At 40.4% G+C, this 26,659-nt stretch overlaps 1 protein-coding gene and 1 long non-coding RNA gene across 3 annotated transcripts; both read right to left on the bottom strand.

The window, feature by feature from the left end:
* Positions 1-6,331: 6,331 nt before the first annotated feature.
* tmdd1 (transmembrane and death domain 1) lies at positions 6,332-14,611 on the bottom strand. 2 transcript variants are annotated; one of them, XM_079169631.1, is made up of 5 exons: positions 14,493-14,611; positions 11,530-11,721; positions 8,987-9,106; positions 8,000-8,152; positions 6,332-6,731 (listed from the first exon to the last, which is right to left on the bottom strand). In XM_079169631.1, the coding sequence occupies exons 3-5, from the start codon at positions 9,066-9,068 to the stop codon at positions 6,418-6,420; spliced, it is 549 nt and encodes a 182-aa protein (XP_079025757.1). In that variant the 5' UTR covers positions 9,069-9,106; positions 11,530-11,721; positions 14,493-14,611; the 3' UTR covers positions 6,332-6,417. The 2 variants fall into 2 exon arrangements, with proteins under 2 accessions (XP_079025757.1, XP_079025756.1); XM_079169630.1 differs by having other exon boundaries at positions 11,530-14,611.
* Positions 14,612-24,958: 10,347 nt separating this feature from the next.
* Positions 24,959-26,369, bottom strand: LOC306712350. Its single transcript, XR_013767553.1, has 3 exons — positions 26,243-26,369; positions 25,473-25,606; positions 24,959-25,350 (listed from the first exon to the last, which is right to left on the bottom strand). It is a non-coding gene; the product is annotated as an uncharacterized lncRNA (long non-coding RNA).
* Between the last annotated feature and the right edge of the window lie 290 nt (positions 26,370-26,659).

Raw genomic sequence — 26,659 nt, 5'->3', positions numbered from 1 at the left:
TGAGTTATTTCATTTCATGGTAATTTCAACATGAAGCCACTGTGTTGATCATTTCTAAAGATACTGACCTTTATGGAATGATAAAAAACTACAAACAAAATCTGAAATTGCTGCTGCCGCAAAACACCAAGATGTACTTCTATATTTTTAGTATGTTTGTTTTGTGGGAAGGGAAGGAATGAATTCATTTGAATTCCATTAACAGTATCATAAAAACCAAAGCTGGCATTAGAAGATAACGCTTTAGAAAGATAAACAAATTTGACCTTCCTTCAGAACATGCCATCAAGACAAAGAGAGATTTGCAGCTATCGTGTTGGACAGACAGTGTCATCAGTGAGGTGTTTTGCCATCCCATCAACTCATTAAACCCGAGCGGCAGGTACTGTTTGCGCTCCTGTCTTCTTATTAGATGAAAACCGCAGTGTGATGACTACAGATACGAGCTCCTTACTGAGCCGTTCAGTATCAGCGGGGAAATTAGACAAGACAACGCAAAAACAACGCAGTGTGGTGCAACGCTGAGGGAACTCATTAGAACACTGCAGCATAAGAGGAAGCCGCATGATGCTTTGCAACATGTCATCAGGGGTGTTGTGAGTGTTATTACACAATCATGATTTGATAGCTTGTGCACAATTACTTCATTAATTTTAAGAATGTTGCCTGATAAACTCGGGAGCCAAGCAGGACATAAAAGAGGGCAAGCTTTGATGCAATACGGTGAACCAGAGCTCGTGATCTGCTGTCGTATATTCGTGTATAGAACGATCTGTCTTTAAATTATTTAACAAGATCTTCATCGACATTGACAGGATGCCAATATGGCTGTGAATGTATGGTTATAACCACAGCAACCCTGTATTTTAACATGTTTTTGTAGGAGACAGGGTTGTTTGAAGAGTTGCTTGGACACATGCACAGTGAGGGTAAAGGGCTGCTTTGAAAGTCTACAAACACCATCAGTTTACTGCGTGACATACTATAAAAGTCAGGTTTGAAGAATTGAACTGTCAGGAGTGTGGCTCAGGTGATTTCAGAGACAAAGACCGGCTGTGTCCGAGTGTCAACAAATGTCTGTCAGGCAAAGCAAGCCGAGGCCAATAACCACGCAAGCATTAGTACAATTGCCCCGTGCTTCAACTATATCAGAATCATTAAGACAAACATTTGCAAATTAGCTTTCCAGCGAGCTCTACATAAAAACAATCCACACGGTTCTCCAAATGATACTCATTCATTTCGAAACACAAAGCTTACAAACGGAAAATACATTGGACACCTTACAGTGATCACTTCTGGGGATGATCATTACAACCGTTTTTATTCTTCTTTTTCTTTATTTCTAATGCAGATAACCATCTAATTGACATTATATTTATTTTATTACATGAATACAAAACACTATTTACTGAATGTTATTAATACAATACAGCTGTTTCAAACAGAGCTTCAAATTACCGTACAAATTAAATTCCTGTAATTCAAATAATACAGTACAGTATATAAAGTATATAAAATACATGCATTTCCATACAGTGCATTTGTATAATTTCAACAGGGCTGAAAATAAACTGTAGGCCATCGATGCCTAATATAAAAATAGAATGTATCCCACATGTTGTCATGCAGGAAAATACCCCAAATGAACCCACTGTAAGCAGACTACTTGATTAGTATAAGCAAATTATTCAAACGGCTTTTGTGTCGGAATGATTCTGTCCAACGCTTTTTGATCCATATAAGCGATAGATCACTGTAACCATGATCACTACCATTTCCACTGTCAGGGACAAGGAGAAAGAGAAAATGGTGGGTTTGAATTGTAGTGTTTCTCACTAAAAGTGTGGTTCAGACCAGTTTGATTTGCTCTCTCATTGTCTAGTGTCCCATGGGTACTTCTGTCTGCAGAGCACCTGTCTGAAGCTCAGCGGAGTAACCTCTGCTTTTATCTCAATAAACAGGCAAGCCATTATCCAAAGCCCTTTACTGCTTTTGTTTACCTCTCTATCATGACTTCACTTTCAGCAGACAAATTCAACCCTGATGGTGATTTATTAACTATTAAATTGGAGCTGAATCAAACTCATCGGTTGTGTGCATGAAGAGTGACACAAAGCATATTTTCTGCACATTAAATGGTCTGTGATAATATGACAAAACATGAATGTATTTCAGTCTTTAAATGCTTAAAACTTCAACACATTGTGCTTTATGCCATGCAGCAGAAATCGACAACTTTTTTTTTCCGTTGGAAGAGGGAAATTTGCAATTCAAATGTCTTTTGGTTGCACATCTACATGCACACAAGTACCCAAGACATTCCACTCACAGCTTTGGCCTTTAAACATGTTTTGGCTGATGAAGCATTTTCCCGTTACTGTGACAGCAGCACTGCTTGATGATTCATTGTGCCTTGCTCTTTTTACGCAGCTGTCTAACTGCACCATGTTATGACCATCTACTCACCTCTCTCTTGCATTTAACAGCTACAAATCTTCATGCTGTAACCGTCCACAGCTGCTCTTATAGGTAAAGCAATAAAAAAAAACAATATCCATTATATGTCAGTTTGGAAAATATGTTTGTGTTCGAGTAAAAAATGTTACTCACGGAATATATTCCAGCAGTTGGGCTTTTACAGCAGACATTATCTTCTCATATATAATGCTCTGAAGTGGGGCGACATTTTACATCTTGTGGAGGGAAAAATCAGCGTGGTTATATTCACAGGGGGCCCGAAACCTCTCACCTCAAGATATGTGAATGAAAATGAGTTCTATGGGTATCTACGATGCATATGAAGTCTGAGGCAGTTTTTTTTTTGCATGCAGTATAAATGCCAATCAGCCCAATTGTATTCATGAGTGCTGATCAAAGTCTCCATAGTAGCCATTTCACATATTCAGACCATGTTTTTAAAGTCAACGTCTGTATAAAATTGCCTGTTCTGACTTCTAGGATAACCATAGCCACGTGCAACTTTACAACCACAAATAGAAACCTAGCGTTCCCAAGTTCTCGCCATCCAATCGTCGAAAAATGCAATTCTTGTAGAAATCTTTAAATGTCAAAAGATTTTGATATTCAAATCACAGTATGACTTTGTTGGTGTTCCTCAATGTCTTTGTGACTACATTTGGTATTTTGGAGAGATTTGTTAAATCAATTTTCTTGTGGTCAAAAATGGTTAAATATTGCGCTGAATCTGTGTAACAAATGGTATCATACGTTTGTGCAGCAACAACTTATGAGACGTAAATGAGCATGGGAATGGCCATCAAATACTTATTTGTATAATGTTCTAAGCCCTTATACTTTTAACATTTGAATAGACACCTGAGCAAAGCAGTGTTTATTAGAGATGCAAAACTAGAAATGTTTTTACACACAGTGCTGAACTGCTTCTCAAATTATGCTTCAGGTTCCCAGATGATGTATACCACTTCATATACTGTTGACCAGCTATTGCCCCCTAAAGAGCCCCTGCCCCCCCCCCTAAAAAAGACAAAAATGTGCCTATGTTAAAGAGGAGTGAAGTAAAAACTGCTCATAAGTAGAGTTACAATATATTCATGACTAATTTCACAAATTCTGTTGATTGTCTGCCGTAATGACCCGCTGTGACCACAGGATGGCACTGTGGCTTTATCTGTAAACCCACAGAGCCGCTCTCCTCTGATCAGCAGTGAAAACTTTGAAGAAGACTCAGATTCCCCCCAAGGAAACCATGAAATACAAAGTTGTGAGAGCTGGAGCTGAGGCGATTAAAAAAAAAAAAAAGTATGACTGTAAAAGAGCTGGTGTTGTTTCCTGTGATCCATATATATTGAGCAAAAGGGAGAGTGATGGCTGAGCGGGGACTGCAGCACCTCAGTGGCCCTGCAGATGAATGAAGATGCAAATGGAGGTAGGGGGAACTTAAAGCCTTCAGTGACACTAAGCACACCCCAGAGGCCCCAGTGCAGAACGCTCAGCCTCAGCACATCAAGGACACAGCCTTTCTGTCTGAGCATCCTCTTGGCACGCATCGCATCCGTCCATCTACGTTTTCATCCAGACAAACACTTGACTCCTTATGCTGAGCTGAGCCAACGACAAGAGACAGATGTGCCCTCCTCAGACAATCCAGCGTGATAAGCGGCTGTGCCGCTCCACAAAAACCCAAAAGAAACCATCTGACGAAAAAAAAAAATACTATTTTACATGAGAATGGTTGTGCCTGGAAACCGTACCCTCACACGTTGGCTTCGCCTTGGCTGTAAATGTCAATTTCATGTCAGATTCTTTCTCTATTCAACCATGACGCCTGTGATTGCTTCATCCCTTTGCATGAGAATGGCTTGAAATGAACGTTGGCCTATTCTGGTGCTCATTTTCAGTGCCCTGTGAATGAAATGCATCGTAAAGGGCCAGGAAGCAGACAATCACATGATCAGGCGCCACTCTATAGAAAATGAAATTGTGCACTGTACTGAATGTTTCTAAAGTTATTCAGTGTGCCTCAACAGGCTCGAGGTGTTTTATAGTTTTCTTTATCCACTAAGAGCAGCTCCCTGGTGGGACCGTGGCTATGCTAAGGAGTGCCACAACCATGATGTAGGCCCCAAGTGGCATGTTGTTTCTCTGAGTCATTCAGGCATACGGTACTCTGGCTTTCCTCTCCACTGGTTACAGAAATACAGGTGAGCCCACAGCAGGTGAACCTGTCATAGTCAGCACCTGCAGAATCCTAACAGCCAGCAGGGGAAAACTGAAGGACAGGGGAAGTTTTGTTGTGAAGAGTTCTGCTGTGCCACCTGGGAAGTTTAGTAATGAAGGTTAAACACAATGTTGTCCTAAGGCAGGCGTGGCCAAACATTTTTGATTGTGGATCATGTACAGACAACCTCAAGCGTTTGTCATTATATACTCGACAAGACATAACAGTTCACCGTTTAACATTACAGTAGTTATTTTGTGTGCCTACATATGCCAAGAGCTGCTCTTAAATTTAATTTAAATCAATTCAATGCTTTTTAACTCTAATGCAGTGCAAGGCCTAAGTGTTCACTTGTGTTGTTATGGGGGCAATTTATTATACATTTATTTAAATGTATTATAAATATGTAATAAAGCTATAGTCTACCTTATTTCTAACAATTCATTCTTTTCGTAGTTTGTCTACCCCAGACCTAAAGACATACGGTTATACAAAGAAACTGTCACAAAATGTCATCACTATATGGTTTTGCTTTACATGCCAATACAAATACATGTGTTTATGCATTTGATTATTAATAAAGAAGAGCAATGTGAATATTGAAGAACTTGCATTATTTTATAGGTCATTATTTCGGTAGTGAGTCAAAATCAGAATCCATGATGTGTTTTTGGCCTTTCAAAGAGTTGCTCATACAGTTCTGCTTGGCACTATAATTTGTTTAAATGTTGATTTATGAACTAATTGTCTGTAATTGCTGCTTAGTGCCACTGTTAATCCAAGCTGTCTGCCTCCTGAAGCACATTAGGCCAGATTTGTATAATGAAGTAATTAGTTTAATTACGAAGAAGAAAGTAGGGATAGCGTAAGAAACGGGGAACAAGAAGCCAGAAAGCACCCCAGTGCCATGAGCGTGTTTTCTGTCTCGCTATTATGAAACATACTCAGCAGAGTATATGAGAATGTGAGCAAATCACTTTCTCAATTAAAGCCCACACATGTTAACAAAGTTAATTTGATATGGGAATTTATATTTAGTTTGTTGTCCGAGGCCAGTTTCTGGACCTACTTCGCCGCAGCGTCTCACATATCGAGTTATTTCAGCTTGCTAACAAGCTTTGCTTCTTCCCACGTTCAAAATGTATAGCTCTGTGTTTTCTATTTGGCTTCTGTCACCCGCCAGAAGCTGCCATCACAACCAAGACTGCTCCATTGTCTGCTAGCATTGTCATTGTTATTAGTCTTTTGGATTGCCTGTGGAGGTATCGGCAGGCTCCGGGGGAAGCAGGCGCCAGGCTAGATAATTAGTTGTTCTTCGATGCCAGACGGGCACATTGCCGTCACTTGGAGGGGAAATGGAAAGTGGCATCACTATCACAGTAACACCGGAACAACCTTTGGTGTGAGGGCCGGGTTCCAGCGCATCTGTCACCCCACTAGTCATCTACCCACTGGCAAGACAATAATACTTACCAGCGTAGCGATACACAGCATGGATAATTACTTTATCTGAAAGGACATTATTCTTGTCATGTTTGTCATAATTAGTTGTGGTGTGGTGGAATCGATATTGAGTGTCTGTGTTGGCGCGATTATTGAAGACAAAGAGGTTGGAAGATTTTGGCATTTTCATTTTTCCACAAAAGAGACATCTGAAAAACAAATAGAAAGTCGTTTTTGCCTTTATTTAGGCATGCATACCAGCTCTACATGTTCTAGGGCATAATGCCGACTACTTTTTTTTTTAATCTCAAATCCATAAGCTGCTTATATTGCAGCCTTTTCCAATGACCTGCATTTCCAAGCGCGGGCTTGCTGCTGGCGACCCTGGGGTGACGGCTCTGCTGGTTTCTACGGGAGATGTGTATGATGACAAAAAGTATAGAGACGCCTACAAGCAAGGTCCCTCCGAAGCCCAGCAGGATGCCGTGCAAGAGGGGCAGAGCTACATCCAAAGGCCCCTTCTGGTACAGAGCGACAGGAGCCCGCTCCACGATCAGATCCAGGTCCCGCCATGTCAGATCCCTTACTAACACACACACACACACACACACACAGCACAAACAGGAAAGGAACCTTAAAGCAATTTTACAATCATTAAAAACACACAGAAAATGAGACAATCTCCTATTTTCCTGTAGCTGAGTATGAACTACTAGGCTATCTATTAGAGCTAGATCGAGATCATATTAACATTCAACCAAAAGGTTTATGGACGAGAGTATTTTGGTTATGTTGTGTAACTGTAAACACCCAGAAGTCACATCTCATGGTAGCTCGTGCATGTTGGATGACATAACGGTACTTGCTTCACAACTTCTTTTAAATGTTTTGATACCGTTAAATTGGTTAGCGTGTTTGGTTCGGTTGCTAAAGTTGAAGTGCTGGCTGGCTTGTTTTGCCTGCAATTTAAGGTTTGTGATTCAACTCCGGCTAGCAGCCATTTTGTGTGTTGGGCATTGTTGAGAGAGATAATAATGATTAGGAAGCCGGGGTCAAAACAGCTAATGGGAGCCCAAAACACTGAGTAAATGCTGCTAAATGGTACTTTTTAAAAACGTTGATAGCACGTAGCAATGGACCATAACATGACGTGGATTTTTGTAGCGGTAGCTCACAGTGGGTGGGATTGGATTTGTGATAGACTGAGTAGGTAATAATCCTAGCAAACTCGACTAAAACTTTGAATCAATTTGTCATCATTTCTAAGCATGTAGGGATTGATTTCATTGATGAGTTACAACCATAGACTGTGCGTCATTTAAATCAGACTTCCACGGGGAGAGACATATTACTATACGGCTGTCATACCAGCTAGATCATAACTGGAAAATTCCTGGAAAATGATCTTTAGAAAAAAGTGGGAACCCCATATAACCATCTCAAAGGACTCTGGGAGCATTTTCGTCAAGTTTTAACTTGAATGAAGAACCCGGGAGAATACAAAAAAAAATGGACAGGTGATAATTACATTTTTGAATTTTTAGGTATCCTGGGAAATACTCCTCATATAGTGAGAGTGTTGATGTTGAGAAGTAATGAGTTGGAAGCATGCCTACGGCCACCAAATCTAATCTGGCATCTCATCTAAACACTTAATAGAATCAGGGTTCAGTGGAACATTATATCATTTGTCATTCAGACAGTCTCCAGAGGGATAACCCAAAAATCTCCTCTTGACATCAATAGCTGAAGATATTTGGCCTTAGAAGTGTTAAAGAATCGGTTCACCATCACTAATTCTATTTAATAGTGTGACAAACTAATGTGACTCTTTCAAGCTTTAGGATACATTACCTCTTCTTTTTCGGACCCTCTGGGCTTTATGCTCTTGGTGTTTTGAGTCTGATTGTTCCCGTGGGAAGTTTAAAGAGTTGACAAATTTGTGGTAATCTTCAACGTAGAGTTTAAGCCCCAAGATTTTGTCCTGGTTGATGTTCTTCCCCACTTCTGTAAAAACACAAGCACATTGCCGATCTAAAAGTATATCTCTGTCACTTCAAATGCTTAACTTGCATGTATTTCATTAAGAAAAGACTGAACATTTGAATCTAATTGTAGTTGTCTCGCACTAAACACAATCCGTTCTGGCAGGAGAGCAACTGCCGTCCTTCGGTTCAGAATAAAACAGAATGAGTCCTTCAAGTTTCTACGTATGAGTAGATCTCTTCAGAACTGCAATCAAGTGTACGATAATTGCTGCATTCTGCATCTACACAGTCGTTTTCATCAAAGCCACCAATGCCCCCCCTCGTGTCTTATAACTCATCTCTTCCCATCCTCTCCTCTTTTTTTACTCCAAAGTTGCTGATGAAAGGAGCAGATGGTTTGTTCTGCGGCTGGTGTCAGCTCCGCTGAGTCCTCTGTCAGATCATTTACACCTCCTTCTATCAAACGCCACTCGGCTGTGGCGTTGTGTGCACACTGGACTGAAACGCATGCCAGAAACTGGCAGTGTGCAAAATATGCCACTTTTGAAGTTCCAATTAAAACAAATCTCAAAGTAATGAAGCAATTACGCAGTGTTGTTAGAGTCTTCAGGAGGCCTTCTTGACCGAAATAAACCAATTTTGAAAATACACCGACGTGTACCCAAATAAGCCTTTGTTCCAATTTCTTTTTGTCAAGGGACACGCTGAGACGACACTGTGCTGTACATAAAAAGTTAACCATTTTAATTTGAAACCCATTATCTTAGTGGCACCACGCAGAATTATTCTATTTGAAAAGACATTATCCAGAAGGCAGATGTGTTCTTTCTGTCTCCATTTGGTTGTTTCTCACCAATGGCAATGTCGGTTCTGCCGATGTGCTGCAAGGCGCGAGAAAGCCTGTCGTAGTAGGTCTCCTTGCCGTACTTCAGCATCCAGTCTGTCAGGGCCGTCCGGCACTCAGCCTCACTATCTAGTAAACACAAAACATATGGCCCTCAGACATGCAGGTCTCTGACAAGTCAGCCTGCTGCCAGGAACTCCCCAAGCTGAGCTGGATGTGTGAGAAACAGACTCTGGGTGGACTTCATGTCTACCTTATTACAGCCAATGGCATATGACTCAGAAAGGATAAGTTCACATTTTGCCAAGCCTATCTTAAAAGGCTATTCACATGTACTTATGCTACAATCGCTGTAATAATTCCTCCTGGCTATCATACTGGCCGTGAAGAAATCCCTTCCTAAAGCAATTTCAATGTAAGTGATGGGGGACAAAATGCACAGTGCTCTTCCTGTGCAAAAAATGCTTGCCAGAGTTCGGCTGAAGCAAATATAAGGCTTCAGTCATCCGTGTTACGTTCTGGCACTGTGTCCAGAGGCTTTTTGTTTGAACTGAACTTTTAAGAGAATCTTAGTTCTAAGACTATCTTTATTTTTTTATTTTTTGTTGCATGTATTAGCCTTCGGGTTTTCCCTTGTTTAATTCATTGATGTTTAGTGTTTCCTGTTTTATTTTGTAGGTTCACTTCTCATGTGTCATGTTATGCTTTACTTCCTGCCTTTGCTTTTGGCCTCCTTTGTGATTGTCTGCCTCGCCCTGATTTGTCCCAGCTGTGTCCAATCACCCAGCTGTCCCTGGGTATTTAGTCTGTGTGCTATCCATCGTTCAGTGTCAGGTCGTCTGTGTTTGTAACTTGTGTTCCTTGTTCTATTCCGGTTTGTTCTCAGTTAGTTTTTGTATTTTTTCCCCCCTTGTCTTAGATTTATTCAGCCTGCACTCTCAGTTTTACACTCTGGAACGAACTTTATAACATTAAATCGTCCCTTTTGTTCAATTCAACCTGCCTGGTGTCCTGCATTTGGTTCCTCTTTGAACTCTGAGTGCGTAACAGAGTTAGACAAATCAGTTGAATCTTCCGATCTTTACTTTTGTTGAGTTTCCTCTCAGAAAGTAATGCAGCAATGTTTCCTCAGTATATTTTAAAAGACCAACCTTTTGCGTTTTTAAGTACATGGCTACAGTTTAGGCATCGGTTCAAAAATAATTCTATGTTAATCACTGAGTTTATGCACCACTTGGCATGCTAAGTGACCCAAATCACACTCACCTACAATGTTGGGTGAACAACAGGTTCATGATGGATCTAGATGAAATAGTAAATGCTAATATGTGCCTTCAACATTTTCTTTAGAACTTCTCCCCTCACTGAGGTGTGTGACAGTCACAGCTGTGTTGCAGAGCCTCACTCAGCTCAAAACGTTTGTGAATTTGAGGAGCACAGTGCAGAGAGGCTGAAGTGGACTGCTTACATTTTGCATTAGGAGTGAAGAGCTAAGAGGCTGAACCTAGAGCAAATCCTGAAGGACTTTGCGGTCACAAAAGTCAGACTGGTGAGTAAGACAACAAACGCATTGATCTGTTTTTGCTTTAATTGATGTGTTTGTGGGATGCTGTTGAGTTTGTGTGAACGTCTGTGTTTGCTGCCTTGGCAATGTTTTATTCTTTCTTTGGAGAGGCGGGATAATCAATTTATGTAGCCAAATAATGCTTGTTGCATCCTTCCGTGGTGTACGTAGCTCTTTTTGTGTTTATTGATTATTATTTTTGTGCAACTATCTGAGTTTTGTCTTCTTTTCTGGTTAATTCTCTTACGGTTTTACTGAGGAAAGTGGTTGTTTATTTGTAATTGATGCGCAGACTGAAAATGTTTGTCTGTAGAAAAGGAATTTATTGTTGCTTGGACATAAGAGCTCTTTAGTGCGGTTCTCACCTGGGGACGGCGTAATGTTGTTCCACTAGTGTGTAGTTGACATGATAATGCTCTTTATTTTGTAGCCTTTATATTTTATATGAATAATCCCATTTCACAATTATTTTAAAAATGTAACACAGTAACGTTTACTCAGAGTACATTTTAATCGACCTACTTATCTGAGTACACTTTTACGCAGTAATTTTACTTTTACTTGCTGATATTGACTCGAATATCTAGATCAGGTATTGGTGACAATGGGGCCGAGATATTCAATTTAGTTCTATGTTTATATGCGATGTAGTGTATATTATTTGAACTTTTATTAGGTTTTGACCAATTTGTTGAAAATGTATAGTTGAATTGTAATTTTAAAGATGTTCTATGAAGTTGCTGGTGTGCAATGTATTTTAATTATGAACAACAATTCAGGAAATTTGATCGATGTATTTAGTTCTGCATTTTTGTTCGAGAAATTTTAAGAAAGCAAAGTTTAAGTAAAGCCTGATGTTGCATCCCTCGTAAAAAAGTCTCTAACAGTACTTTTACTTGAGAAAAGTAAAATGCACACAGAGGAGATCAATCATTTCTGTGATCTAAAGTGCCAAAGGTGTGTTTCAGATGATGATGAGTATACTGGCCTGCAGCAGGAGAGGCGTCTCTCTTGACTCGAGGCTTAGGATCTAGTTGATTTCTTTCGGGTGAGAGACGCTCGATGTGCTGGAAGATGTTCTCCTCTGGGTGCGAGAGGGCGAACAGAAGGTCCTCGCACTCCTTAGACGTCAGCAACTCCACTAAACGCTCCAGCTGATGGACACCAACGTCCTCTTCAACTAAACAGCCACAAAACACACTAATTACAATAAGTGCTAAAATAACTTATAAGAACACCAGTTTAGCCAACAGGACCAAGGCTTGTACTCAACCATCACATGACAGCATGACCATACAGTACAGTGTAAATTCCAGTTAATGAAGCAGAATGCTGACAGCTAACAACATTTCTGGAGCATGCTTGTGCTTTCAATTAGCAAGTGCTGCTTGTGTGGCGTGAAACTGTCATATTGCCCTCATCTGCTTAGAATAGAAACTGAATAATCAACATTTTACAAAAACAGAACCAAGTTGTCAGCCATTTCAGTCTCACTGCCAGTTTCTTCAGCTGAATTCTTATAACACGCTGGCTGCTGATGTGACGGCACCTGCCGTGGAAACATTTGCTCTCACCTGTGTCCTCTCCGAGGGTCGAACTCGGAAGCAGAAAGAAGAAGAAGAAGAGACAGAAATTCATGTCCGCTAAAGTAGTGTAGACTCAATACACAGGTGCTGCTAACAGTATGTGAAGTTTATTTTTAAAACTTGTTTTAGAATGTGTTGAATGGTGTGGAATGTTTTTTTTGTTAAACAGCCAATCACCATGCAAGCTATATAAATGCTGTTGTATATATGTTATGGATGCATTATTTCCCCCACACAATTTGGAAATGATAGACATTTTGGAAAATTTACACGAGGGCTGTAATAGTTCTTATGGATTAATCAACCATTTTTGATTAGTAAAGGAATTATTTCTCTATAGAATTTCCAAAAATCATAACGGAAAACCATTAAAAATGTGATTTAGTCTGTATTCAAGTTACAATTATATGAAACGGTGAAAAGCAACATTCTAAATCACATTACAAGTTTTAGTAATGTGACAGTCAATGAATATAGAATACAAGATGAATGTAAATATGAGGTGATGTGTATTGCAAATAATTATCATACAAGTGTGACAGTTGTTTTAAGTAATGCAGCTGTTCATGGTGTGACGTTCACATCTGTTAACCAGAGCACACAAAGGTAAACTTCTTACTATCACAACCTGCACATTGCCTCTACTCCTCACTTTGTTTTGTTTCAAATCCTATCGAACTCAGAGGCTTCATCAGGTGTGGTTGTCAGCTTTACAATAACTACGCAGCCTATGGTCAGCCTTGTATCACTTGCTCAGCAAGAGTGTAATGCACATATTGTGGAGTATACGATGGATCACTGAGGCATGGAAAAGTAAAACAGCACTATTATGTTTGTCTTTCCCTTTGATGTGCACCGCTGTAGAGACGTGTGCTGGGAGTTCTTGAGATGCAGCTCACTAGCAGGGAGAAAACCTGTTAAATGGCATTATTGTGTGGGCTACAGTGCGGGCATGTTTCACATTGTTAATAAGCTTCATTTGCCAAACAGTAAAGGTTGTTTGCGTGGGCTGAGTCTGAAATCCTACATCTTGGCTAATGAAGAACAAAAAATCACGCTCTGGGGCTGACAGCCACAGAAAGTTGGGTGTGGGTGGTATAACGGCTCCGTAATGATTTAAGATGTTGAAAGAAAGGCAAACTGGACAAAAGGTCAAGATATTTATTCATATAAGTGAGTTGCTCGGTACAGTATCTTATTGATGAAAATACATGCAAAACATATCTTATACGATATAGCAGTGGAAATACATTCAAATATATAGTACCACATATCACAACAGTATGATCTTGTAGAAAAACATTCAAAATGCAGTCAAAATGGAACAAATTGAGTTACTTCTTTGACTTTTGAATTGGATGCCTTCCAGTTTTGTGAGCGTTAGCTTGTGAAGCAGTATCCCCATGTCTCTTACACTTCACACCACTGAAATCTGGTTTAATACAGACACAGACTCCGGTGGAATGAAGGATAGAACACATGGGATATTCTTGCAGAAAGTGTCTGAAATATAAGACACAAAAATACATAACGCAGCCTTGTTCATTTCCAATCTGAATTTCATTGTGATTCTGACTCATTACAGTTTTCCCTGAGTGAGGATTTGTAATGTTAAGCTGGAGGCCGGATGGAGGCCGACCCTGGCACCTGGTGCAGAGCAGGCGATTGGGACTGTATGATTTATGAGGAAGCCTCCGAGGTGGAGGAGGTGGAGGAGGTGGAGGAGGTGGCAATGAGTGCAGCAGGAATTGAATGTTGGCCTCTCCCTTTTCTTGAGCTAAAGTTTGAGCCTGAGCGAGACCAGGCCTGCCCTGCTCTGAGGCTCCAGGGTTTCAGGCTGCTGTTGAAATCCTGAGCTCTGGCACGTTATCACAGGTCTGAGCTAGATGCCTGTTTAGTCATCAGTGATGCAACACCCCCCCCCCCCCCCCCCCCCCCCCCCCCACACACACATACAGCCCTCCTCAAGCCCACCACTGCCACCGGACACCACGACAAGCCCCGCTATCTGTCCGCCTCAGAGTCCCTGCTCCTGGGGAAAGACGACACCACGCTCACTCCCCACACCTGAAGCTTTCCGATAGTCATACTTCTCCCTCTTTTATGCACACCTCTTCACACAACTGCTCCCCTCCCACACCCAAAAATCTCTGTTGTTCCTGCTAAATCTCAATACGAAAGCTGCTTCCGAGCTTGTGATTCCTCCAGGTGATCTTATCCTTTTAAGTAATTTAACACAGGTACTTTTCTAACAGGGTATAAGTTATAGTTGTATCTATAGACAAATCTACTGTTGCAAGATTAGACTTTTAGCCTTTTTTGTGCATAGACCAATGCCTTACCTCGTTTAAAATGCATTACTCACCTTAGTTGCTCCTTTAGTTCCCCAGTGACTCTGTGAATGCAATGCAAATCAAACAACAAAACAGCTCGAAGCTTTCTTCACGAGGGACTGAAGCTACAGCTGACAACATGCTATCTGTCTTCTCTCTGTCTTTTCTTTCTACCTGATTCAGGTAATGGTGTTTTAGAGGCCTGCGCCGACCAATAAGACACAAGCACCTGAGCAGGGCCACCCATTTTTCTTCCATAAAAAGCTGCCACACCCTGCCATGTGGCGGGGTTTTATTGCCAAGGATTAAGAAAAAAAGAGCTAATAATCCCAGAAACTGAGGTAGTATTCCCAAAAGGTCTGTGACCATGCAACTGTTTTGAGTAAAATCTTCATTCCAAAAAATATGTTATTAACACAACAAACACATCTTATCCACTTCAAAGTCTTTGAAAGAAGACTCCAAGGAAGGCTTACACTTACAAATGAAGTAAAGGAGTTTCGTGTAATATTCATCTAATAAGGGCCTTGTGTTCATTGTTTGATGAGGCTTTGCAGTAATTTGCTCTTTTTTTTTTTTTTTGTCTCTCTCTACACTCTCCCATTGTTCCTGAGACCAGAGCATCTCTGAAGCATTTCAGAAGCCCTTCCAACTCATTTTTATTAGAAAATATTGATATAATAATTTGCAACTGTGGCGAGAAAACAAAAGTTGCCTCTGCAGTTGGTTAAATAGCCGTCTTTTATAGCTCCTGAACGTCATTCAGCCCCGAAATGACTATAATCCACATTGATATCAAAATCAAAATCAAAGTAAGTACATAACAGTGCAGTTAACTGAGCTGCGTTAGGTAGTGCACTTTGTTTTCAGCCACATACATAAATACATTTTAACAAGACACTTTGCAGCTCTCTTCTCCTCCTTTCAGCCTTCAATGAAAAATGGGGCGACACCCGACATCCCTCAATGTGAAAGGACAGACTTCTTGAAAAGCATTCCTTCCCCTCACAATGGCAGGGTTGGTGTGTGTGTGTGTGTGTGCGTGTGTGTGTGTGTGTGTGTGTGTGTGTGTGTGTGTGTGTGTGTGTGTGTGTGTGGGGGGGGGGGACAGCACCCACACATTCCTGAGGTAGCGAGCTGCACCAAGCCTCACCTGACAAGATATTTCTTTGGTGAGCACATTAATTTGAGCCCAATCTCTTTTATATGTGATTTTACTGACAAGGACACCAATATCTTTGAGTTATGAGCTGTTGTTCCCAGGAGACAGACAGTGCTTTACCTCTGTGTTCTGTGTGGGCCAGATAGCTCTGGACAGTGTGACTTGTTCGAGGCAATCTTTTGGACCTCCGGAAGGTGACAGCTGAAAAACGAGCCTCTAAAAACACTCTGCTCGCAGGCAGCTCTGCGTCTGGCTGACTAACCACTCTGGGAAAGAGCCTCTTTTTTCAAATTCTGGCCATGTTGCTTTTCAATGCGGACTGTCTGAAGCAATACTGTTGCTCAATTTAAAGCGTATACGCAAATATATACATCAAATAATTCTCTTTTCACAGCCAGACATTCGTATCAAATGCATCAACTGATGTCTCCTTGAAGTCTCTGACAAAGGTGTGTGCTGTTACTGGGGAGCTGACTCAGATGAAATTAAAAGCCCTCGTGTTAAACAGCAGCGTAGCAACATTTTGTATTAATATTTCTGCAACAATATTGCAAAGATTTCAACATCAAGCATTGAATGACAACAAACGGTCAACAACGTTTGTTTGCTGGTTTAACAAGCTCTGCTGAGTATAAGTTTGATTTCTGACTTTGCTTCAGATCGGATCTGGTCTTACATAATTGCAGTTTTATACAAGTTATATCCACCAGGGTTTCTGGAAAATAATCTCTTTTGTGTTTCTCTGTTTGCTTAATGTTTTAAAGATAGCTAGCCTAGAGTGCTCTATCGCTCAAAGTAGAACTTTTAATTTGTTCTTAGAGCTTAAACGTGTATTTTTGTCCTAGTAGGAGATATACCTCAAAGTTGACAGATTGGTCAACGGTGCATTCAGTCCTTAGGTCTTTACATTTATAAATATTTAAATATATTAACCAAGTCAGCTTACTGGTTAAGACACAGTCATCCGGAGGTGTTTGGGTGTGAGCGTTGACCCTTAGACAGAGAGATGTGTTGAAAGAAGAGGTGCAGTATTTCAGCTCTATACTCCCTGGAGGCAGCACACACAGAGTGAAGGCTCCGTTGAAACACGTCACAAATGTGAGGAATGTGAGCTTCAACGCACATTTGTAGGTTCAAAAGCATTTTGTTGGTGCTAAAACGTGTCGTTACTGTGATCCTCCACAGTTGGCTGAAACCCTGCATTATTATATTGATTTGATCATAGATCTGTGATCAGTAGATTATATAGAAATGGAAGCATTACAGATGGGAAACTGTTGTATTTGACATAATGCACGACATTAACATGACTGATTTGTATTAAATGCATGCCTGAACAACAACCACTAAAATCAGCTCTGTGGATAAGAAGGTCCCAAGTTAAATTTCAAAATGAAAGAGCTACACAATAATCTTGGGTTATTGTGCTAACTCTAGTCTCTACGACTTTGCACTTGTGCCATTCAGTAAATGGATAAAAAAAGTAACTTTTACAAACAAACCAGATCATTTTGAATGAAAATGTAATCTCTAAAATGTCTGACAAAATAGCTGTATGATGTAGGATTGTACCATCACTGCAGAAACTTGCGTCTCTCTGCATCTCCAGGAAATTGCAGATTACAGTATGTTGGGCTATAACACTATTTCAGAAATATGTTCACTAATGACACACACACACACAAACATATCACAGCTGGTATGCTCATTGTTTATTCATGTATATAGCATGAAACCTGCATTATGAGCACACATTATTGCTTGAGCTGCTTTCTGCATCTTGTTCTCCCACGCATCAGTGTAATGAAGATGTATCTCAAAACAAACGCATATAATAACCTCTCCTTTGAATGACGAAACAAAAGTGCATTTTTTATTTTTAAATGGTGCTATTTTGCAATTTGAATGTTTTTGAGTTTGATTCCTGGGTGTCGGCCTAGTCTGCAGGCTCCATAGCCCCAGGCCGCCCAGAGGTTGTCTTACCTTGATACTCGCCTCATCTCTTTCTCTCTGTGTCTCTTTCTCTGACGCTTCATTGGCTGATTCTGTTCTGACTTGCCTGGGCAGGAATGCACCTCCCTTCTAATGGACTTTTATGTTCAAGCAAATTGACGATGAGGAGTGCCATCATTTTGCAGCATAAATATTTCATTCTCCATTTGGATGCAGATTTGAGATGTCACACCCAGAATACAAATGGGCTGCCTCTTCCACGGATAATAACGGAGACCCTGTGTGAATATGATTTGTGTGAGCTCAAGACAAATATGGTGCAACGAGATTAGGTCTTATTGAGAACCACTGTCCCTGTAAAAAAGAAAAAGATAAATAATACAGTCTGAATCATAATCAAATTCCACAATTTCAACTATTGGCAGCATCTGGGAGACACAATTACCCAAATTCTAACAATTCTTTAAGCTGTATTGCAGTTATTCTTCTCACTTTATCAAAATTGATCAAACAGCACCGACTAAAGAGAGCTTGAAAGTTTTAGGCAGTTTCGGTAAACACTTTAATAAGAGTTGTCCATGTATACAGTGGGTATTTAAAGCTTTTCCGCTGGAAAACAGCTGCCTGCTGCTGCCAAAAACCAGTGAACCAAACCAGTTAAGTTGCGAGAAAGCAATATAACAAACTGAAGGAAGCGATAAAGCTCTGTATAGCTGACAGGGACTACAGGTTGGGTGGATATTCTCTGAGGATTTGTCACCACGGGTGATCCCTTACACACAGTCATTTGATCCATTGCCATTATAAAACTATTGATTATAGTCACTATAATTAAAAGGTGTCATGGGAAACAATTTTTAGGATAGCGGCCAGGGGCTCTTCAGTGTCATCTAGTGGCAATCTCTGAGTGTCGACGCATCGCAAATGCTTAGAAATTCTTTAAAACTATAGTTCTTTAATGGAGCAACATGTATTTATGTGTAACGTGTAAAAAGAGGCGTCCCTCAATGAATGTGGTGGGGCAAGGGGGGAGCTGGATAATTCTTTCATTCATGCGTGAGACAGGGGGTCTGTCAGTACCCTGTGTTTATGCACTTCTCTCACTGACATGGAGTAATGGAACGTGCAGTAATAACAGTGGAGGGATGGCATCGCAGCGGGAATCATTGAAAACGCTTCGTTTTGCTGCAACGTTGTGCCCTTTTTGAATATTACTGGAGCGTGAATGGCTAGTCGGTGCCATCACTGCAGAGCACGACACAACAGACACCAGATCAGTTCTTTTCTTTTGTCCAAACCATCAAGAAAACACATCACTCCCCACTGTTGCCATGGGGATCAAACACTTTACGATGTAATAAGAGGCATTGTTTCATTATGTTTGGCTGCAGATTTTGCAGATTTTGGCAAACACTTTCTCTGCCAAGACTGTGCTCTTTTTGTGAGACTACAAATACAAAAGCTCCCAAAACACTCCCACGTCTTTTATAATGGTGCCTGCAGCCTCATCAGTGAATGAGTCCGGGCATGTTTTCTGTTCAGAATACCTGTCTGGTTTTTCACTAAACCTATACTTCTATAGAAACTGGGGACATTCCAGCTGACTAGAGGTGCTGATTAGACTTGGTTTGTTTTGAATGAGACTGTAGAGGGCTTCTGTGTCTGAGTTGTGGGAGGGGACCGGGGGGCAGGCGTAGTTGAGAGGTCAACACTTATCTATTGACAAAGGCGAGACGGACATGACCAACACCCTTTGATTAGCGTGTCCATTAGTTAACCTGGTCACACAACAAAACGGACATGGAGCACTGGGGTCAAATATCGCTCTTCCAAAAGGTCTGATGGTTGATTAGGGCGAGGATTCAGGCTTTTGTGTGTTAGCGAGTGTGCGTGTCTGCGTGTGTGTGCCGTCCACACGGCTGCAACTCGAGACCTGAATTTCCAACTCGTATAATAAAGCAAAGGTTATTCAAGGTACGCTTCCTGAATCATTGTTTTCAAAATACAGAGATTCACAGATGGATTGATTTTTCTTTTACTGCTAACCTTAGAACACAAGGTTTGGGTACCTTGACGCCAAAGTCAATGTATCGTCTAAGGGGACTAAAAGGGGTCACGGAGAGCCAATTTAGATTCTTCGGCCAGTCCGGTCATAAACTAATCCAGAGACGAAACAAGCAGCAGGAAAAGTGAGCAGGTGTGAGTGGGTGCTCACTGCACCGGTTCGTCTCTTTGTGAAGGACGTTTGGTCAAATTCGGCAGGTAAAGAATGTGTCAGTAATCTTTTCTTGCTCAACACTGCATCCAAGCTGCATCTCAAAAGGACGGCACGCTGGTCTTTCAACAAAGCACCAGCTCTAAATTAGATTTAGAATGCAGTTGACAGGTAGTTAAAGTAAAGCAATTTTCGAGGAATAGTTTGACATTTTGGGAAAAAATGCTTATATACTTCCTTGGAGAGAGTTGAATGAAAAGATTGATACCACTCTCATAACTGTCGGTTAAATATATGGCTGCAATCAGTTCTCTTGCTTTGCAAACGAGACTGGAAACAGGAGACAGCTGGTCTGGCAATTTTTACTTTTTCATTCCTTTGGAAGGAGCTGTTTCAACCTGTTCCAGTCTTTAGGCTAAGTTGAGCTGAGGTAAGCATATTTATCCTAAAGACATGACAGTGGCATCTTTTCATCTAACTGTCCAAAGCTTGTATTTGTCACGGATGGCCAGCCAGTGGGGAGGTCATCAACCCGTGTGATCAAAACTATTTGCATGATGGATTGAAATGTCCACACCTTTCACCATGTAGCCAGGTTTTGATGTGCAGTCACTACGACCGACACAGCAACAAGCTGCGAGTCATTTTCAATGGCAGCCAAAGACATGAAGCTACAAACTGACGCTCAACACTAACTTCTCAACCGAGCCAACTCGGTGTATGTTCGTTTCACCCTGTTCCATTCTAAAAAAAACTTTTGTATACCAGGGATTAGCATTAGCGCTAGCTATGTGTATGAAGCGTGAATGCAACCAGCAGAAGTAAAATGCAAAACATATATGTACACACAACAATGCTCGGCGTGATGCCGTTTTGTAGTCTCATTTAGCCACTTGTTTGCAACCGCCTCTTCAAAGTGACTTAAAAGCTTAAAAATTCACAAGAGGGGGATATACTGACGCATTTTATGTGGTTGAACTAAATGTTAGAATCTCTTAAGCTTGAGTTAACCACAGACCTTATTTAAGGCATCTGACCAAAAACCCATTCAAAAGAACCGTTGACTTCAAGACGAGGAAACCGGTAGAGCAAAGACGAGAAGTCATTTCCAGGTTTCAGGACTCATTCCTGCAGCACTCTGTAGCCTAGTTTCAACCAATAGAAGGCCGTCGTGATACATATTTACATACACAATATGTAGATTTCAACATATATGTTGGTTTTCAGCTGAAAAAAGTGCTTTGGGAGTTTAGTTTTTCTTTACGGAGAAATAATGATAAGTGATAAATGCAGTGATACAGTTCTCAATTGAATCAACACGCACCATTTGTGTGAAATGTGTAGGAGGTGCGATTGTGAAGCCATACTAAACAACAAATCAGCAGAACTGTAAATAGCCAGTAAATACACTTAAACACACAATGCACTATCACCTGGAGGCATTTAAAGCAGCAGGAAAAATATCATGTGAGAAAGCGTTATTGTGGGCCGATCATATAGGCATGGGTGTGAAAACAACACGGTTACAATAACTCTTGTAGTACTCTACACAGTATCACAATATGCTTGATTTGTAAGCATCCTCAGCAACAACTGGCTTCTACATATTCTAATTGAATTGAAGACACATAATGCCTTTTAAGTGAAAGTTGGATGAAAAAAAAAGTTTCCAACTGAGTTTTGAATTTTTTTTCCGTGTTGTGGATGGCCGCGTTCTGGCAACAGCAGTCAGGAAGAATGCGCTTTTGGTGTCTTTGAGCAACGGTGGAGGAGGGACTAACTTTGACTGTTGCATTTACACACAGTAAGCAACAATTCCCACCTAATGTGCCATTACCGGTAAACTGAATACGAGAAATCCAAAGTTTGACAGCGGTCTGTTTGTCTATAGTTTTGGTTGCTACATTTTGAATGGGCAATCTCTGTTCGGGGACAGGGTTTAGAGAATGATCAATTACAAAAAAAGTGACCTCTAATAGTTTAAGGTAAAGGAATTTCCTAAGAAACAATCTCTCTGCCTGTATTTTCCGCAGCAGGATGAAGCCCGCCCTTTGTTTGGATTTGTTTAAAATCCGGCACCTTCCTGCATGGCTGTGCAGAGGTATGGGTGTGTTTAGTTGTGCCTTACAACATAACTGCTGTGAAACAATAATAAAATAACACACTACTCTTCTGATTCACTGCTTTGTTCTCGCTACGCAGCTCCCTCCCTTCATTTATATAGATAGCGCAACAAAATGCGAGGGGGAGGAGCCAACTTTGGATGCTGTGTGTTCACAAGCAGCAACTGACAATGCTACAGAGTATACCTTAAAGAAAAAAAAAACCTTTGTAATTTCTAAGGCTGTTGACAACATAAGGAAGATATTTTGGCAAAGGTCAGCAGCAGCTTGTAACAAAAAACCTTCCCTCTGAAGCTCATGTCTTAAAGGCTTGGTGGTAAACTTGGGCAACATTTAGGATGCTGAAACTAACCCCTGATAGAGCTGTTTTCCTCAAAGTGTTCACATTTCAGTTCTATCCAGAGTTAAAGGATTATCCGAGCTAAGCCAGAAAGAGCACGTTAGTGGTGACACCAAATTTTTTTTGTGGCGAGAAAAGAACATTGATACTCTGTGGTTGCTCCATAAGACCTCAGAAAAGAGGGACATGTTTTTTTTTCTTCTGTCTCTGCTCTCTATGTGATCTGACACCATTATTAGTGTTCCAACTTCATGTTTTGTTCATGTTCAGCCTGTGTTTGTGCGTTATTTTTATTGAATCTGTTATTTGCGGACATTCGTGAATTATTTTTTTTTTACTTAATTAATTTAATATTTGTTTGAACATGAAGATTATCATGAACACTACTTTAAACATCCATCGTCGAATCTTTAGAGTGATTATTGAATAACAATAAAACGTAAAAGTCCGTGTGTGGTCATGAGTTGCACTATTCTGTATTCTTGGCCGGCACTTTGCAAATTAACTTGTTATATTTGTGGCACATGATGTTGGTTTGAAATTTCTTGAGTGCAGGGCAGCCATATTTACATTTGTCTTTTGTTTTGATGAGTGGAGCGCTTGCAGAGCCGAGGCGGGTGTGTGTGGGAAGGTGCTGTCATCTCTGAGGAAGATCCACTTCATGAGGAGCCTCCCTTAGTTAAGAACGAGTTTATTTCCTCCCCACATACAGCAAAGGCATTGTGTGCCAACACAGCGGTGATGTCATGGAAAAACACAGGACTGTTACTAATTGAAATATTTATGTGCCAGTAACAACCTGCCATTTTAAAGCTGGTATAATCAATATGTTTACATGAGTAATGTGAAAGGAATCTGACAGTGATTATCCTATTCATCATAGTGGAATTTGCGTTTTTTCCTCCTTCAACTCATTGTTTTGGTCTCATGGCCTGTAACTTCACTCTTGCTGCTCTCGTAAATGTTATTTTTAACTGCCTTGAAGCTGTTTTTAGTTAAATTGAGTGAAACAAAAAAAAAACGACGATTAATGTTTATGTTGCTTTGTGTCTCCTTGATGTCTAAATAAGCTATCTTGTCCACCATATCATCTTTATCCTATGATTTTATGTCAATGTGTTTACAGCTTGGTGCAATGCCCTCAAGTGGCCAATAAATCAATAGTAGGAAAAGCATAATGAAATGAATGATGGCTTTTTAGCGGATTCAGTCTCTTTGGCATGATTTTGTGCACTGTCACGCTGTCACTGCCTGCTAGGACACCCGCAAAGAATTGTGTCATGGATAGTGTGATTAGTTGCACCTGTGATTTTCCTACTATTACAAGTCAAAATGTCTGCTGTGAAAAAGGCCTATTAATGCAGGTTTAAGATCAGAATTCTCTGAGCGATACCTAGTCCTGTGTTTCAGTCGCTTCCTCCTCCAGCGCTTCCTCAGGATTAATATTGTCATCCTCATCAAGGCCATGATCTCAGACATGATGGGATGCCTCGCTCACTTTCTGTCTGCTCGTGTGACATGAAAAGCCGTATTTGCAGACGGAAGCTATGAGAACTAATCCGGTGATAATAATGTGTTTGTTCCCAATACTAACAGGTGTAATGTCTGGTTCCCAAGGGAGGGCGGCGTGAATTGTTGTGAATGTGTGAAAGGAAGTTTTTTTTTAGTCTGAATATTTTGTTGGGAATCTTTGGTTCCCATCAGGGGGGAAAAGTATATTAAGAGGAGTGAGTCGTGCGTGGCTGGGACACATTGTGTATGCCTGTGTGTGCATCCTGTCAGTGGTGGAAGGCAACATTGACTCAACTACTGCACTTCAGTACTTCCACGCTACTTGTACTTTTTACTCCACTACATTCATGTGACAGTAATAGTTTCTTTGCAGATTCAGATTATTAATACAAAATAAAAATCAACTGTTCAATTATGATATATTGTTAAAGATCAAAAATGCTTTGTGTAAGATCTGGTCAGAATTTTTTTTTTAAATTAACCAACATTATCCACAGTATAAGAGGTTACAATGTAACCCCCATGCTATTCAGCAGTTGAAATGAGCTCCACTTTTACCAGCGGCAACGTTATGACGCTTAAACATTAGTGCATCGCTAGTTGTCATACAATAATATTATATGGATTTTTCTGAAATAACATACTTTTACTTTATTCAGTTAAAGTACATTTTGATCCTAACAAGATTTGTAAAGCTATTAAGTATACTAGTATTTTTACTCTGTGGTATTGCTACTTTTCCCCCCACTGCATGCTGGTGTATGTGTTTCACTTGTTTTGATTCGTTACCGTTCAAAAGATATACAACAATGGCAAATTGTGTTCAAAGTGGTGATAGATTATTTCATGGATGTGAATATCTTTAAGCTTTGAAAAGAACACAACAGGAAGGATAAGTTAGAAACTTAGAAAGTGACTACATTGATATTGAATCATCTCAAACTTAAGAAAAAAAAAGTCTGTTTGCAACATCGACATTGTCCTGAATGACAAATACAGTCAGAAGGTGGTTGACATTTAGCCCAGAGACCTTTCCCACATCATTCTATTTCTAGAAGTCAAGAGTTAGTAATCTGGTGTTGGTTATTTCGTAGCCTCTGCTTATCTGAATAGAACGTAAGAAGAGGAATGAGTTTCTAACTTTTGAAAATAATAGCCGCAGCCGCTGGCTTTACATATTTATTTGGTAGCAAAGGTTGGATGACACAGCTGGGAAACTAAAATGTATCATCGTATGTTGATTCGGCTTCATCGGCCAAGCTCTCTAGATGAGGAGAGGGCAACATGTATAGCTCTGCAAGTGCCTATTTATCCTGCTGAAGTACGCAAAGCCAGAATAAATTCTTCCTACTTTACATGTGGATAAGAACAGTGTTCTGTGCTTGGGATTTGATTGAAAGCACTGCTATCTAATCTGTGATAAATATTCATCCCATGGCCTTTTTTATTCAGTTGTTGTGGCGCACAGAATTAATGGGATTTTATTTAGTCGGCTCCAAGATGCGCTGTAGATTCATGACATTTGGATGTCTCCTGTGTGGGGAAGCCTCCTTGGCCGGGAAAAGGTTTTGCATCTTATTGTGACCTGCAGCAAGTACAAAACAATGCAGTTTTCATCTGAGTAAATCTGATGTTGTGAAGAATTATCCAATGATAAAAGATTTATTTTACAGTCAGTGAAACATTTGAAGGAACACAATTTCTCACTGCTCATTTCTGCCATCTCTCAGGTAGGAATTTTCCACCGTTGTTTGTGCAGAACTGTGGAATGCTGACAGGATGGAGCATGTCTCCAGTTCTCACACTATCTGCACAATGTGTCCTCAAAAGTCTGTGAAAACCTGCTCAGACATAAAAAAGACAACTTGGAAGTTCAAGCTGTATTCAGCAAACTTCGACGGTGGGTTAATCATGTTGTTTTTAAGCACATTATTGGAATATAGGCTCTGGTAATGTCCTTTCATAATACTTGTATTTGAGACATTTAATCCAATAAACAACACATAAAAACAAAGAAATGAAAATAAATGGCAACTAAAAATCATAGCAGAACTAACCCTTATATATTGAATTTTGCTAATACGACAATAATATTATAAAAATAAAAAACAAACAAACAGACAAATACATTTTAGGTTGGAGTTATGTATTTACTGTTTAAAAACAGACGGAAGTCGTACCAAAAAGTCTGACTATAAAAGTATTGCCCGCCAAAAAAAGACTTCTCATTTCATCTGTATGGTGACAGAAGGAACAAAGAGGAAAGAACTGTGAATTTCTTCCGAAACTTCAACCTAAAACATCGTCAGCTGCTGTGCTGAGTAGTTACCTTAAGCGTCTGATATAGTTCTGAGGACAAATGACAGACAGGCTTCACAATGCCACAATGCCACAACGAAAGAGCAAAAAGAAGTTGCAAACTGAGGTTTTACCGCAGAAATCAGACAAAGCTCCACATGTGCTTTAGGCTGACTCACAAATGAATGTTTTGCTTCCTCCTCCTCCACCTTCATTCCTCACACGCTGAAGTGTCCTACTGAGGTTACTGCAGGAATTTGAAAGAGCGGAGAATGCCTTTATTTTCTCCCGAACGATGCTGACACAGGGCAACATGAGCTGCAGCTTTGTAAAGCTTCTCGTCCTCTGTGATCAGCTCTGGTTAAGTCACTGGACACGCATGCCTGTGAAACCTGATCCAGCAGGGAGATTTTCTTTGAAATAGAAAGGCAATACAGTTCGCCTGCCTCGAGCGTAGATAACAGTTTGGCGCTTCGTGACTCGCTCTATTATGTGGGAGTACCATCAAAATGCATCAGTGCGACACATCTCCGTGGAGTTAATGGGATCTGAGTCCCCGATAATGGTGTACAAATTTGAAACCTCATTTTGCAGGG

Source organism: Pholis gunnellus (assembly GCF_910591455.1).
Source record: "Pholis gunnellus genome assembly, chromosome: 2".
Classification (NCBI taxonomy): domain Eukaryota; kingdom Metazoa; phylum Chordata; class Actinopteri; order Perciformes; family Pholidae; genus Pholis; species Pholis gunnellus.
The sequence above is the reverse complement of the archived record's forward strand: the minus strand, read 5'-3'. Positions and strand labels throughout refer to the sequence as shown.